This window comes from Solea solea, chromosome 2 (assembly GCF_958295425.1).
Source record: "Solea solea chromosome 2, fSolSol10.1, whole genome shotgun sequence".
Classification (NCBI taxonomy): Eukaryota; Metazoa; Chordata; class Actinopteri; order Pleuronectiformes; family Soleidae; genus Solea; species Solea solea.
Window position 1 is genome coordinate 5,475,881 of NC_081135.1, and position 17,136 is coordinate 5,493,016.

Below are 17,136 nucleotides of genomic sequence, written 5' to 3' on the forward strand. Positions count from 1 at the left end.
CCTTTTTCAAAATATTAAATTAATATTTTACAGCTACTTAATCTGTGTTGCAGTCAGCAGCATGTGCGGATGAATTATGAGCTAATTAAAAGATTTATGGCCTATGTGTTTATGTGTCTAGGCTTACACTAGCTCTGCACATGTCAATGCTCATAAGCTGCCATTCATTATTCTGTGAAGATGACATTGCTTTAGAGCAAGATCAGTTGTTAAAAATATCAACATGGTCGTATTATGAGGGAAGAGTTTTGCTAAGGAGGGGGAGATGCATTGTGTTGTGTATCCTCATCCTGATAAACCAGGTGGTATTTTTCAGCAGCACTTTTCTCAGCCGCAAAACATCATTTTCACAACAGGCATTCTGACTTCACAGGTAAAGAAGAGGAGTGAAGAGCGATGAATTCCATTTCCTTGAGGTTTAGGATCACAGTGTTTTTTGTGGTGGCTCTCTCATGCCCTTTTGGGACAGTTGAAGAGAACAGAAATATTGTGCTTTCCGTAATATGACGTCAAAATGTCTGTTCTGCAGAAACTTGGCAGTAAAGTACCACTTAAATCCATACAATAAATGACTTGTTCTTGTCCTACAACACCACAGAGTTCCGCAGTGGCATCACATCCTGCACTGACTCACCAATTAAATGCAAATGATCGTTTCCAGCATAATCAGCGTCTAGTGAGAAACTTTATTTAAACTCTGACTCAAACAGACACGAGGCAAACATTTTCTTTCTCTCTCATCCTTGTAGAAGGTGGCTCCTAAAGTTGCATGCTGCTCCCTGCTGAGCCTTAAACATCAATTCTATTTTAGCACCTACAGTGTATCTGAGTACATCCTTAGCTGCTTCACTCCATACAGCACTGTGTGTTGAATAAACATGTCAAATATGATTTTCTGAAAATACAAAACATGACATAGAAATACAGTGTAAGGAAGTAATTCCTCAAATTCGGCTTTGGTCTTTTGATTTGCTTTTCATGGTGCCTTGTGGCAGTGAGATATGATATGTATAGCATATGTTCAGGCGACTAAATGATTCACAACATGCATGCCATGGATTGCAGTCCATATGTGGAATCCTGTGAGTGTGACTCTCTCTTGTGGTATGTGTGCAGATATGGTCAAATGCAATGTAAATTTGAACTTTTTTTTTTAACTGTGTGCCTGTAGCCTAATATTCTTATATAGATATTTGCTCAATTCTAAATGTTATTGTATTTTTCATCACATTTTTTATTCCCTTATAGCTACCTACAGTAAATTGTGCAGCATCATAAACATCTTCACCTTACACTTAAGTCTCCTTATCTCCTTTGGAGCTATCAGTCACTCATTAAAATCCTACCCACAATGCCTTAATGGTCTGACTTTTCAGTTCACCACTACCATTATAATATTTCCACAAATGCCCTCTCCAATGAATAATTGAAGGAAATTGAAGATTGAACTCGTGCCTGAGGCAGATTAAGTGTTTGTTTTCATCTGCCAGGTTTTTTTTTTTGTTTTTACGATATCTGCATTGGCAGGCTTTCAGTGTTGGAAAACAAGTTTGGAATATCAGCAGGGATGTTGAACTTCAGGTACAAAGTTCTAGTACAAATACACTATGAAAGCACAGCACAAGGTCAGTGGGGGTTGTGTTGATTCCAGTGGCTCATTAAAAACCATTGTGCATTGTTTCATGTTTTTGGTCTCACTATGAAGTGACTTTATTATCGACTACCTCAGAACGTACAATGACAGGTATAGATTCAATGTGACACCACAATGTTTCATTCTCTGTGCTTTCTCGTTCTCCTCCAGGGAAAGGGAGATTCTTTCGTTTCCGTTTCCCAGCCTTACCTCTTCGGGGCATCAGTAAGCAGTCCCTGCCCCAGGAAGACCCTGACGTCGTCATGGTGGACTCTCCCCGTCACAGTGACGGCTCTGTGGCTACACATGACTATCAACTCCCCACCACCCGCGAGAGCTGCAGCCCCTCATATGCTAACGACACTCGAGCCCTCATTGAGCCCAGTCATTGTTCCACCCCTGTGTCTGGGCCTTTGGACCACTCATCACCCAAGGGCCCCTGGGACAGGATATACCAGGACCAAGCCATTGGCCAGACCCAAAAGCCGGACCAGGAGGACACATTAACTGCGGCTCCATCAATCCCAGGCCTCACTCCAACTGCTTCCAGAGAGAGTATGTGCAGTATTCGTAGAGCCTCGTCTGTACATGATATAGAAGGCTTTGGGGCCAACTCCAAGATGGCGTTCAGAGACAGACATGCCAGTGAAGGTAGGTAATCTCCTGCCGTCTGCCTTTAATGCATCCTGTAAAATTGTTTTTTTTTTCAATTTCAAACAAATACTCTAACAGGTATAATATTATTATTATAGGTATAATACTACTCCTGAAAATCATTCACTGTCATTTGGCTGCATTAATAACCAAAACACACTGTTGTCTCAAAATAGGAGATGCATGTGCTAGGGTCAGAATTATAGAAAGTTATCATCTATACTGTGTATTATTGATCTTTCTGTTGGTCCAAATCACTAATGAGCCCTTTGGCCCTCATTACTTTTAGGGTAGATGCACCTCAGGGTAGCCCAGTTTCCTCCAGGCCAATCACTCTACCCCATCCCCTTTTCTGCAATCATTATTCGTACAGCTCCCTTTGGCTGACGCAGTAATATGTCTACTTCAGTCTAATGAATTGTTCATGGGAACAGTCTGGTGGTTTAATGGCAGCCCCAATTTGTCATTATAGAAAACCAAAAACCCTTCTCATCTCACCCCTCCCCCCCGTTTTCTTTCCTCTCTAATGTGTTGCTGCCGTCACAGACAATGGGCGCAATATCAAAGGTAACAAACTGCACCCTGCTGCATCTTGGGTTGTAAAATCTTAGCACATCTACTGGATAATACATGTGCACTGTATAGAGCCTGCTTGCTGCATGAGATTTCCACTTCACTGAGGTTTATGTTGAATGCAAATGCCTGGATGAATGACTGACAGTGTGTGGGGCATCAAACCAATGGCACATTATTAAATGAGTAAGTCTCAGTGCACTCAGGGGAAGACTCAGTCAAATCAAAATACTGACCTCGGCACAGGCTTGCATGCGGCACCACATTAAAATGTCTTCTGGATTTGTTCATTGAAGAAAATCAATGAAGCTTCAAAAGTATGATACCTCCCACTTTCTATAACCTCTCTTTTCCTCAATGCAACCTCTGGCCGCTTCCTGCCACATCACAGTGAATGAAAATAAACCTCAATGTGCTGCATACCCTCATCTTTTTCCCTTATTAAACTGTAGCAGTACCTAAGCTGCATGCATTTCACATTTTCTGACTACCCGAAGACCAAAAGTTGTCACTGTTGTGTTTATTTATAATTGATGTATACTTGATGAGTTGTGAGTAGTTCCCATATTTTAAGCCTAACTGACCAGTGTTTCCTTACAAATAACATTTGATTTACAGCATTAATTCCACAGCTGCTGGTGCTTTATTTCTTGCTTAATGCCATAATGTGATTTGAAGTAATGTTTTTTGTACTCATGACGACTTAGCTTGCAAATCCAACCACCCTTCCATAATTTCACTATGCCCTTCACCTCCTATTTCTTTTCTCTCCTGGTTTGCTAGTATCTCGCTCCTGGATGGCTGGGGGTATGGCTTCAGCTTTGTTTTTGTTTTTTTCTTTTTTTTTTTGCCATTTTTTATGACAGCAATGCTTTTTCCTTATTGTGGCATGTATTTAAGCTGTGCATGCAATCTCATCTGCTGTCTGTTTGTCTGTTTCTCTCAATCACTGTTCTGTACTTCGTGAAACCGGAGAAAACAATTGTGCAGCCTTCCTCGCTGGCTCACATGGCTGAATCAGCACTTCTCTCTCTTTCACTTTGTATCACCCTCACTGAGCCACATGTGTAGTGTGTGTAGTGCTGTCACATATTGTTCAAGTGTTGAGTGGTGTCACAGGAATCCAAGGACTTAATGCTTGAGAAGTTAGGAAACATTTGTGAAGTATTGTGTAGGCAACATTTTGTTATTTTTAGTAATACACTCATGACCAGACTTCATCACAAAAACAAATGATTTGAGTGTGCAATGCTGTATTTTTTGACTATGTACTGAATCATTCTTTACATCCACCAACAGTGTTCTTCATTATCTTTTAATGAAAAACTAGATGGGTCAGTGAGAGACTTTGAGTTTATATGTCAGTACATGTGGTATTCTCAGTGTTGTGCTGTGCTTGAACCCCACTCTTGAACACTAGACTGTTTTCTGATGCTTACAAATCACTAATCCTGTTTGATCAATAATAGCCCAAGATGTGGTACATTTTAATGATGACACTTCTCTTTCAGGGCCACTTAGCCAAATCAGATCCAGCCTGCTCGGCTCCACCTCTGACTCCAACCTGAACAAGTACAGCACCATCAACAAGATCCCCCTCATCACACTCAACTTCTCTGAGGTCAACAATGAGAAGAAGTGTCCCTCGTCCCCTTCCTCTGAGAAAACTATCATTGCCCCGAAAGTCAAAGACCGCACGCACAATGTCACTGACAAGGTCACTCAGGTAAAAATGTGAAATCTCTTCCTAAAAATCAGTTTTTCAAAGTTGAGTATAAACTAATTGCTATCCAATGCAAAAGGGAGTTTTAGCCACACAGTCTTAATCACAGGTTTGTCTTCCCTCATATTTCTTTTTCACCCAAATGATTATGGATTTTATTTTGGATTTATATCATTGTTTTTATTGTTATAGTTAAACATTTAAAAGTATATATGTATGTATTTAATAGTTATTCATTTAAATTGTCTGTATGCAGATTTGTAAACTAGCTTAAAATATTGGAATTAAATAGTGATTTGCATCACAGTATTACTGTCATCACAAAGCACACCTTCATGAACAAGATTGATTTTACACACGCCTCAAAATGATCAGCTGAAAGGCCAGGGCTCTGATGCATAAAACAGCAGAGTTGTCTATCTCTTGTGACAGATGATCGGGGATACTCTAACTGGTGCCACACAGTGTCTAGAGCTCAGGCCACAATTCTAGAGTTACAGACAAGGTTAGAGGTCATTCTCACCTTGCCTGCTGCAGCTGGGAGGCAACACAGAGTATACAGGCACTGTAAGTTAATGTATCCCCAAGGGTAGGCCAAAGCTGCCCCAAACCACTGATTAGGTCTCAATTTAGCATTTTACCCATTAGTGGTGTCACAGATAGAGGGCAAAGAAGTGGACCCATGTGAATGCCCTTAAAGGCAGCTTCAGGTCTTAGAAGGCCTTAGACTGGAGACACGGCAGGCTGCAGTGCGTCTCACTGTCCTTTCTGTTCCCGCAGTAAAGTCAAAGCTATTAAGCAGCACGGAGGGCAGTCTGTGTTTTTTATGGACTTGGGTAACTTTTGTAAAAACCAGTCAGCCTGTAACTTCTGAGTGTCAGTGGTCCAAAGTCCAACAATGTCACTGTCACACACTACCTTTCTAAGGTAGATCCACGTCAAGCACATTTTTGTGAGAATAAAAACATTGCTCTACCAGTAACCCTAACAGTGTGTAAACACTTGCTTATATAACAGCAGGTGCTCATGTGAAGGAACAATCAAGGTGTCTGAACACACACATACTATCCTGGCCTTGAATGCCTCAGATGCCACAGGCCAGTAGAGCTTACTAAAACAAAACAGTCTGGTATAACTCATGTGCTTGATCTTACCTATTCATAAGGCATGCATCTCATGTTCCAATTTAAACTTCTCTGGTTTGATTCCACATTCAGTTTCAGACAAGCCAGTGATAAATTCATCATTTTTAATGAAACAACCCTAGTCTTATAAATAACACTCCAGCTCTGACAGTGCAGACTGAAAAAAGAACCAGGGAGTGGGAGAAAGTTAATGCTCATTTGCATATTGTTTGAAGCCCAGCCAAACAAACAACAATCCCTGCATTATCTCACAAGACAATTCATTTGTTCCAAGTGCACTTAACTATAGTAGGTATGTTAAATAATTCAGATGGCATCTTTTATTTAGAAACAGATTGGCTTCAACGTGTTAATCCAGAACTGTCATTCTGCCAAACAATCAAATCCTCCCGGGCTTCCAAACAGGTTGAGGGCTAATGTATCAATGCACACGGAAAGCTGTTGGTGTGATAAAGTTGTCGTCATGTTTGTATCATTGTTGTTCATAAGAGATTATTTTATTTACACACTTGGATGGATTTGTCAGATTAGTACCAATTTCTTTAGAAATTATTTTAAGAAAACAGAAATCTAAGTACAATTAATTAAAAGTCAAAAGTAATTCAATTTTAATGCGTGAGTGTAATGAGACGTGCATTTGATTCAGTCACTTTTAGTGAAGTGGTAGCCCAATGAAAGATAGAACAGGTTCCCTTTTGGTTTCTGATTGATTTCAAAGGTGATTTTATATCAGTGATTAAAAGCGTTCGACCCTTACATCACACAAGGGCAGGGGTTTCTAATAACCAATTCAATTAATAACACTTGAGCTCTCTGTACCCCAGTCCTCTCCTCTTTTGCACAGGGGTTATGAAGGTGACCAGGCCAGAGATATGGTATTAAGTCATGGATGCCAAACATAGTCATTAAAGCGTCTTCCTTCACTTACTGTCACACAGTAATTGTTTCTCTGCCCTTGCAGCTCCAGCACTTTACCTCAGAACTACAATAATCAGCTGTGTAAGACCCACAACCTCAAAGGTCCTGCCTATAGAGATAAATAGAGTATCCTCTATTCACATCCCATGATTACCTTCAAGTCATTGAGACTCATATCCCAAATGGTCAATGGCACCCCTATAATATTAACATTAAAAATAATTTAGATAATTTAGATAGACTCGCTTGAAAGGAATTTACTTTCATTTCCAATGCAAAACATTGTCATGAATTTATGCATGCTTTTGTTTTCTGAAGACAATTCATGCAGATTCTTTTTCTGCACTGATACAATATCTGCAGATATTTTTGTCTCCGTGGTGATCATGATGAGAAAGACTTTGTTCCACTGCAGTATTAGTCATCTTTTTTTTTTTCAGCTTTGTAAAATAATGGCGTTAATGCAGCCTGCTTTTGAATACATTATGTAAAAATATATATTTTGTACATAGTTAAAAATGACACATTTTCAGACGAGAAACTAATTTTTCATGCGTCACCTACAACGTTAATGATTTATTTGGGTGGCAGATTCCTGCCTCACGAAATATACACATATGCATTAGGGTTATACAACGTGCAGCATTCATGTCCATCACATTAATCACACTGAAACAAACATGACCTTATCATATTCTATAATATAATTCTGCTTACCAGCAGCATGCATAACAATGTTAATGCATTTTTTCCTGAAGTTGATTTATTTCTTCATGTTTTTAGTCGTCCATTTAGTATTGCACCTACACAAAGTCAAGGGACTTATTAGAGGTAGTTTATAAAAAGAATTCCTACAGCAGAGGCTAAAGTATCTGTATTTTCGTTCCAAAAAACCTCACTGGTTCTTAAATTTCCCACGACAGAACTTGATAGCGTCTTATCTTCGACCTGCACTGCCTTATATAAGCCCGTCAGACCTCTCATGATCTCAGGCAGTGACTTTTCTGTTTGTACTCCGATTTAGATCAGTAGCTGGTAAAGTTGCATTTAGTCTCTGGAAAGCTTTGCCTGATAAAAAAATTCATATTGGCTTTCAGAGACTTGGAAGACTTGAATCCTTCTGGTAATATCTTGACGATTATGATGATTATTTCTGAAAGCAGAACAGGAAGTGGAAGTTGATAAATCCTCTCCCTCTCTTCCTTTTCAGGTTCTGTCTCTGGGGGCAGATGTTCTACCTGAATACAAGCTTCAGACGCCACGTATCGACAAGTGGACCATCCTTCACTACAGCCCCTTCAAAGCAGTGTGGGACTGGCTGATCCTTCTGCTTGTCATCTACACAGCCATTTTTACACCCTACTCTGCTGCCTTCCTCCTCAATGACATCGAGGAGCAAAGGAGGCGCGAGTGCGGCTACTCCTGCTCGCCACTAAATGTAGTGGATCTGATGGTGGACATCATGTTCATTGTGGACATCCTTATTAACTTCAGGACCACTTACGTCAATGCCAATGAGGAGGTGGTCAGCCACCCAGCTAAGATTGCCATCCACTACTTTAAAGGCTGGTTCCTCATAGACATGGTGGCTGCCATCCCATTTGACCTCCTTATCTTCGGCTCAGGATCAGATGAGGTAAGATGAATAAAAACTGACATAGTTTAAAAGTCAGTATTAACAATTGTAATTGTTTTTGTTGTTAATATCTCAACCCAATTACCTCACCACTCTTTCCACAAATTTGGATTTTATTAGAAGACAAAAAGACAGATATAAACACAAAGAATCAGCAGTGGAGAACTGCATTAGTACAGTACAGTGGATTTAGAAAGTATTTGTGTTGTTGTTTTTAATGTGTATGTTTAATTTGAGCTAACCCTCACTGGACATTTAATCTCATCTTAATAAGAAAAGGTTTCAGTTGGGTGAAAAGTGCTATATAAATACAAACCACTTAACTTTTTATTTGTTTTTATTTAATTAGACTGAAGTCTATTTTAGCAAGTGTGTTTTTGGTGAACATGCAACAACAGTAGCAAAGCCAACACAATCCAACTCTTGGAATTTCATTGCAGTTGAGGTGAGGTACAGTTGACAGTTTTGCAGGACTTTGGACATTTTGGCTAATCATGGGGATGAAATGTTTATGGATCACAATTTGGTTTTATGCACAAATTCTGTGGCAGTTTCAGTGTTCAAGCCCCAAAATGTCTGACATTCAATGGTACTTTTTCATTATTTAATTCTCATAAAGACACTTCTACTGGTATAGAAAAACTTCTGGTATAGAAAAACTCAAATGAGACTGGATGAGAATTGTTTGTTTCTTGTTCAATATGTGCTATACAAAGTATAGTACTGTATTTCAGAATCTCAAACCCAAAAGCAAAAATAACTTTTGTCGATATTGGTACATGCCAAAGCAGCAGAGAATCAGTCCCTCCAGGGTTTCTTGTGTGTCATGATATTGGTCCACAGCTGCCGCATGCCGCAGTTATATTTATGAGCTGATTTTATGAATGTTTAGAATAATAACCAATGCTGTCACATCTTCTTACCTCTGGCCAGGCTGGAAGGCCTAGAGCAATCCAAATTATTTAAAACACTTTCACCCTCCCTGACTCATTTGCCTAAGAAAAAGTACTTTCTTTATGTATGTTTGAGGAATTAATTCAGTGCTCAGAGAAAGGAGTTTGGAGAGTGTAGGAACAACCAAGAAATACGTAATATGATTGATTGTTGCATACAAGTCGATGTGACATTCATACCCTTCTAGACACAAAAAAAATCCTCTCTAATTGTGTATGTTGGGTCCTTGTGTTGGTTTGCTGAGTCAAAATGTTACCATGGTTAGAGGCTGCAGTGACTGGCAGGTGAAACAAAGGAAGCAAATAGTTTAAACCACACCATGACACGATGCATCTCCTCCTCAAACAGCTGCACGCCTGGTGCACTGAAAAAGTGTGTCTTCCAGCTAAAGCACACTGTGACTGATTTGTATTTTTAGGCCCTCTGTTCTACGGTTGAAACATCTGTCCTTTCCGTGTGTTATTTTAGCTCTTTGGGCAGAGACGGGGACTATTTCTATTTTTAGACATAATCTCATGCACCTTGGTTGCCTGGAAACCATCTTTGATAATATTTAGATTTTTTTAGCTGATCGCTCAGAAATAAAGCAGGTTGAGTTGGATTGAAGCACTGCAGGCTGGCCAAGGAAAATGAATGGTGGTGCTGAATTTACCTACAAAAGCCAGTTGAGCTCCTCCATCATTTTCATATCAGTGTCCAGTTGACATTATTTGCATACTGGTTCCACAGTCACGGACCAAGTATTCAAATAGTAGTTTCCATTAATAATGCTCAGAGTTGATGTATGCTCATACACAAAGACAACAACTCTTTTATTATTATTATTATTATTATTATTATTATTACCCAGAATGTCATAGTCCATGTGTGAGTTCACTTTTGAGTTGACTTCTTGTGATCTTTTTTTCTTTCAGTTTACGATAATAAAGACATAAATATTGTATTTTTTCACTGAATTAGTTCCTAAGAGTTGATTGTCAGCAATTATTATGACAGAGTGCGTCATTGACACTCTGTAACTCTATAACTAAATTCACTTTGGTAGCGTACATGGACATAATGGTTGATACATCATTTTTCTGCCTCTTCAGCGCATTCACTTTCACCAAAACCCAAAAATAAATGGGATAAATTTGTATTCGCACATCAACTTCTATCAGTGTCAGTCCAGTGTCAGGAATTGTGGCGTACTATTTTCTCATGTGAGCATGTTTGATAAGTACACAAATCAAATGGTTACATCACAACCTTGTTTGACTCTTGTTATTAAGTGGCCACGTGAGCCTGGAAAGCCTCAGTGGCAGATGGTCAGGGGGATATAATTCAGAGACATGTTTGATACAGCTGGTTGCTAATAGGGAGATTTAGCTTCACCCCTCAGCTTCGAGTGCCTCTGACTTACTTTAAGACCACATTTTAATCAACATTACACTTTGTCGGCTGCTGTGTCATCTGTGCCTTTTACTCTCATTGAGTCAGCTACAGGACACCTAAGGTGACATACGCTCACAGACAAGTCAGCACATAATTCAGCACATAATTCAGGGCTCATCTGTTTCTGTTTATGATTTATTCACCGTTTTGCTTGTCAGTGAAAGGGCGCGCTGTCCGTATGCACAGCAGTGAATTATGGTGGTGATTTATGGTTGAGATTGGGAGAATGGAGGCTCTTTAATGGACCAAACACAAGCAGCTGCAGGACTCGTACTCACATGACAACGAGAGATATATCCTTCCTCACATATCGTAAAAAAAACAAAGAAAAAAATATCACTCGCCTTCCTTCCCTTACTACTTCAAGTTATCTGAATAACGGTTGCATCCATATAACTATTATTTCTGTTCATCACTTTATTAAGCCATTGGTCTGTAAACTGTAGAACATTGAGTAAAATGTCAGTCATTGTTCTCAAAATGACAACCTGTTTAAATGTATAGTAATAATTATTGCAGCCATTATGGTATTTACACCTTCCTGTAAATAAGCAAGTGTATACGTGAGGATGCAGAACTACAGTAAGTGGCTGTGGATAATGATTTCCCTAAGGATATTACAATAATTGTCAGACACGACAGGGAGTGGTATGACCTATTACCATTCCTGTAGTCTTACTTATCGTGTTTACAGGTTGTGCGACACTAATAGATCACAACTCAAGCCCCTCGACTCCCCTTTCTCTGCCTGTGTATTAATTTAGTCAGAATGTTTAGGTGCTGGTTTTCTTGTGACTGCCTTCAAGGTTGTGAATAATGATTCCAGGCTGCTATGATCTTTTATATAGTTAATGTTGCTGTCATCATTTTTACTTATTCATAACTGCTTCAACCAAAAACGTGAATCACCCATTCCTGCCTCCCACTTCCACTTAAAGCCATTTCTATTCTGGCGTGCATTATTATTATTATGGCGTGCGAGTCACATACATACATGTTTTAGTTGACAGAGAGGGACACTGAGCCCTTGAAAGAAGTGTTAATAATAGGAAGGATCCACTGTCTAGTCTGTGTGTCTACATGTGATGTGTGTAAGATAAGCTACATACATTTCTAAATCTCTAATCCTGCGCTAGTGTCCTCATGACCCTGACCTTGACACTAAAAGGCATCAGACAACTTGTTCATTTTGCTGCAAACCCCTGGTCTGTAAGTTGATTTTGCTTCTGCAAAGAGACATTCACGATTCAGAACAAAATTGTCATATGGACGGTTGTTCAGAACACGCAGTTAAATTCTTACTATGCCCGTTTACAAAACAATAATAGAATACAACGTGACATGATTTAATGCAGTGCAGATTGGGAGACGGAGGTTAATAACAACGGACGTTTGCAAAGTGAAGTGCTCTGTGCATTGCATCATCAGTGATGGAGGGTGTTGAATTTATTGTTCAAAAGTGGTGGTGTCATGTTGTCATTGTTCATTTTCCTCTGAATCATTTCATTTAAATAACTTAAACCAAAGCAAGTGTGTCAAATCATCCCAAATGTAACAATAGAAGCTGCAGTCCAAATTCATTTGTACCGTGGTGTCTGTACATTCCACTCAGGATAATCATCTCAAGACCCCTCAGATTGAATTTGTGACCCTTTTAGAGTGGTTTAGTAATAGTAATTAACTCGTCTAATGTCCTATGCATTAGTCACAGACACTATTGTATTGCAGCAGACACAAATTACTAACTGAAACCTGTATATTCCTTTGTTTGTTAGACCACCACTCTGATTGGTCTGCTGAAGACAGCCCGTCTATTACGGCTGGTGCGTGTTGCCCGTAAACTAGACCGCTATTCAGAGTATGGTGCTGCTGTCCTCATGCTGCTCATGTGCATCTTCGCCCTCATCGCCCATTGGCTGGCCTGCATTTGGTACGCTATTGGCAATATGGAGAAGCCTTACCTGGAGCACAAGATTGGATGGCTGGACAACCTGGGGCTGTCAATAGGTGAACTTATTTGTCTTTAGTTCTACTATCAACGCTCGGTTTTTATAATAATTTTGTAATTATTTTTTTATGTAATTCATTGCAGGAAAAAAATATAACTACAGTGACCCGAGCTCAGGTCCCTCCATCAAAGATAAGTACGTCACAGCTCTCTATTTCACCTTCAGCAGTCTGACCAGTGTGGGCTTTGGGAACGTCTCCCCCAACACCAACTCTGAGAAGATCTTTTCCATCTGCGTCATGCTCATTGGATGTGAGTGACAGCTGAGTCATATTACACACACACACACACACACACACACACACACACACACACACAGTATTTTGATCCTGTCATTGTTGCTAAATTCCCTCTGTATAATCAGTGTTTCATGATAAAAGCTGCACAGTATTTAATTTAAAATGTTTTAGAACCATTTTTAAAGATAGTTGACATTTACAGTTTTAAGGGAAACATTGTTTTCTATATATATGTGTACATTTGTACATTTGATCACATTTGATCTGGATTTAATGCATACACATTAAATTAAAGCTATGACATTGCATCAGGTAGGTCTTTCCTTGAGGGAATGCTTTATTTAGAATAAACATAAGGTGAAGAAGGTATTTTGTTTGAGCAGCCTTTTCTACCATGGCTCAACCTGTATGGCTTGTCTCCCAGCTCTAATGTACGCCAGCATCTTTGGGAATGTGTCTGCCATCATCCAGAGGTTGTATTCAGGTACAGCCAGGTATCATCTCCAGATGCTACGGGTCAAAGAATTTATCCGCTTCCACCAGATCCCGAACCCACTGAGACAGCGGCTGGAGGAATATTTCCAACACGCCTGGACGTACACCAACGGCATTGACATGAATATGGTACGAGAGGAGTATGGAAACCGCCTGTGTTTGCACACTAGAAACATTACTTGTGTACACTTTTTTTTTTTTGCTCTCATCTGTTTCATCTTCTTTTCTTAACAAACTAATTTCTTGAGTTGGATGTTTTGATGTTTGTCTGCTGAAAAAATGCTCTTACGTCATTAGTGTCAAGCAATCTCACCATGTCACTGGCATAGTATAATGTTTTCATCCTGATTATACTGTGCAATGCTCAGTCATATCCCCAACATATATGAAAGCTTCAGTTACTACCTATGCCAACAGTAACTGTAGCATTTCTCACCCTGATGCTGTTTATGGTACTTATATAAGTTTGTCTTTTCCATGTCTGCCTCATGTCAAATGGAATGATCCCACCACTCTGGTAAGAGCAGGAGGTACATGTGTTAACACAACTAATGTCAATATGTTCCCCACTGGTAGAGCTTCATCTAGCTGTGACTGATCGTCATAATGGAGTGCTCTAATTTTGAACTGTTTTAGAAAACTGCTGATGTCTAATGTTAAGGATTTAATACACAATTATCCTAAACATGCATGTTATTGGAGGACTCAGTGCTGCAGTTTTATGTACATACATTAGCCCAGCTTTACTGTAAATGGCTGATGTGAACACACATCATAGATTTACAGGATTAACTTGCATGCTAAGACACATACATTATCTCTGAATGTTTCTCGTAGGCCACAGTAATGGTCTATCAGTGGTAGACTTTCACATGGCCTACCTCACTGCCCCTTTTGCATGAAATCTGTGTATTCAAACACACCCATGATATTAATCTGGTACCAAAAACAGAGTGAATCACACCTGTGAGAGTGGGCACAGTCTCACCGGGCACAGCCAGGTTTCCCTCCCAGTGTGGGAGGCTTGGCTGCACGCTTTGTGGTGGCACCTTCGCTTGCCAAATGTTGTTCAGTCTTTCCTTTCCAAATCTACTGATCAGCTTTTCGTTTTGCACAACAAAAAGCCTGTCGGAGCCAGTTAAACCATTTCAGTCTACATTTTTTTTTCTTCTCTTGTCATTAACACATTATATTTTATGTGTAAATGAATAGAAAAGATAAGAAAATGTGCTTTCTTGTATTAACTGTTTTCTGCGTGTCCTTGAAGCCCCCTTCCCTGCCGTCCAGTGTCTGTTGTGTATAAGTTTGAAAAGAAAATGTGGTCCTTCACAGTCAGTTAATGTTGTCCAGGGATCATTAGCTTTGTCTCTGGTCTCTGTGTCTTTGTTGTTACAAGGGTAAGTGTATTTTAAGTGGATTTTATGCATCAGGGAAGCCTCACAATTTTAATCATAATTTTTTATGTCTCCCAGGCTTTCTCGGATGGGTAGGGATGCTTGACCAGTCACGGTTGGATCATGTTTTAATATTAATAATTGTGTCTGTTCATTTAACATTGCAGACTATTGATGAATGTTTCAACAGTGTTACATTCATTGAGATTGAATATTGTTCCAACATCACGGTCTTGCATATTCCAGGTAATGTTTCTAGAGTAGTTTCCTCCCAGCAGTGCACAACGGCAATGACAAATGTTAAAATGATCTGTAAATGTCCCAGCCAGAGTGCAGACATAACATATTGAACCTGTGTTGTTGAGTTTGAGCCGTCACTTATCTGCAACTGCACAGTATCTACATGTTCTGTCTTGTCTCTCATCTAAAGATGCTGAAAGGCTCATTCACCCATTAAATCTCCTGTTGATTAATTCTGCTGCAGAATGTGATAGGATTTGAGAAGAAGGAAAGAACACAAATGGCAATTGTTCCAAAATTCTCTGGCCTCTTAAATTTGAGCAGCAACCTCACCCCAAACTGAATTGAAAATTTCAGCCCATCAAAAAAAACACTTACAGCTTGTAAAAGAAAAAGCAGCAATACTGCTTTATCACATGTAAACACACCATAATCATGTGTGCTCCACACTCAGGTCCTGAAGGGTTTTCCCGAGTGCCTGCAGGCAGATATCTGCCTCCACCTCAACAAGAGCCTTCTCCACGGGTGTAAGGCGTTCCGTGGAGCCACTAAGGGCTGCCTCCGAGCCCTGGCCATGAGGTTCAAGACTACCCATGCTCCGCCTGGAGACACCTTAGTCCACTCTGGCGATGTGCTCACAGCGCTTTACTTTGTCTCCCGTGGCTCCATCGAAATCCTCAAAGATGACGTGGTGGTTGCCATCCTGGGTGGGTCTACTGTCTACACCTCACTAGCATTTGCTTAGGACAATTCACATTTGTATTTACTGACCCATGTTGTTGATGTCAGCACTTGTGGGTGCATTATGTAAACCACACATGCAAGGCTTTAGGAAAACTGCTTTTTTTCCCTCAGGTCTTGCAAAGTTCTCAGGTTGTTGCCGTTGACATAAATATAAAATGCATCATAAGTGATTGAAAATTAAGTAATTAAAGTACATATAATTATATATTGTACACAGTGCTGTGCAGAAGTATTATCTTATTAGATTTACCAATGCTCTAATAACTCTTTATATTATTTTTTCAATATGTTTATTAAAGTGCAACCAGGAAATACAAACAGGGAGTGTGTATACAAGAAAATACAGGACATAAATATGAATGCATTTTTAAAAGACCTGAAACGCCTGTATTTATTTGTGTCAAATATGGCTGCTGTAAAAATGACCATTACATGTCATTGTTGTATGAGATAAACTCACTGGAAGATACCATATATAACTTTCAATCACAGTATTCAGTTCAATTTGATAGACAAGGAAAGAATTTGACAGATATAGAATTATGTGTGTCGAGCACAGTGCAAACATACAGAAACTTCCTGTATACTAAACATTTAAACATTTATAATTAGCCAAGTGAGGTCTATTGAAAAAGCAGTTCAAAAACAACCAGAGAAGAGCATAACTTTTATAGTCCTGTCACTCCAGCTTCACGATAGCTTTGTCTGAACTCACCTAGACGGGGGTGGGCCCACCGAATAAGGATGGCTTTGTTGTGCTGTGATATGTCTGAGTTGGCAGCTGAGATCCCTGCTGGGTAGGTTGTAATAACTTACTTCAAAGAACATTGTGATTGCTGCCTCACAGTCGTGCCCGACATGAAGGGAGAGGAGAGAAAAGAGAGGGGGTGGACACATAGTGGGACAAGAGTAACAGAGGATATGTGTTGATGAGAAAAAGGACTAGATTGTTCTCAAATAGAGGGATGACAATAGAAGCGGTCAGGGAAGGAGAGCTGAGTGAGTGGGTGGAGTAGAAATAAAAGGACGAGCGATGGCAGAGGAAGAAGAGGAGAGTAAAAGAAAGGGGCAGATTGAGGAATTTAGGACAGAAGTGAAGTGACGGGGAGAAAAGAAGGTAGTGATGATTTGCAGTGTGATGCGATCAGTGCTTGATGAGAGGAACCACTGAGCTGCACAAAATTATCAGCAGCATCCAAATGTAATTACAATAAATCTCATCTTTTGCTGTCTCACCATCCTCCTCTTATCCCAGCAGCAGCAGCAGGTGTATCCTGCCAAGGATTTTATGCATTTGTTTTTCATTTTAATGTCTCTTCTCACTGAACCAATTAGGTTTGATGTAA

At 39.7% G+C, this 17,136-nt stretch overlaps 1 protein-coding gene across 6 annotated transcripts in view; it reads left to right on the forward strand.

Annotated features, from left to right (window-relative positions):
- The window catches only part of kcnh7 (potassium channel, voltage gated eag related subfamily H, member 7), a 96,839-nt gene that overhangs the window by 67,859 nt on the left and 11,844 nt on the right, over window positions 1-17,136 (forward strand). For 2 of the 6 annotated variants that reach the window (XM_058613070.1, XM_058613064.1), the window contains 9 exons: window positions 1,805-2,284; window positions 2,834-2,854; window positions 3,644-3,667; window positions 4,372-4,586; window positions 7,857-8,282; window positions 12,446-12,677; window positions 12,763-12,930; window positions 13,342-13,541; window positions 15,501-15,753. In XM_058613070.1, the coding sequence (XP_058469053.1) occupies window positions 1,805-2,284; window positions 2,834-2,854; window positions 3,644-3,667; window positions 4,372-4,586; window positions 7,857-8,282; window positions 12,446-12,677; window positions 12,763-12,930; window positions 13,342-13,541; window positions 15,501-15,753 (2,019 nt within the window). The remainder of the gene's footprint in view (window positions 1-1,804; window positions 2,285-2,833; window positions 2,855-3,643; window positions 3,668-4,371; window positions 4,587-7,856; window positions 8,283-12,445; window positions 12,678-12,762; window positions 12,931-13,341; window positions 13,542-15,500; window positions 15,754-17,136) is intronic. The other 4 variants (XM_058613071.1, XM_058613076.1, XM_058613074.1 and 1 more) reach the window with 4 other exon arrangements.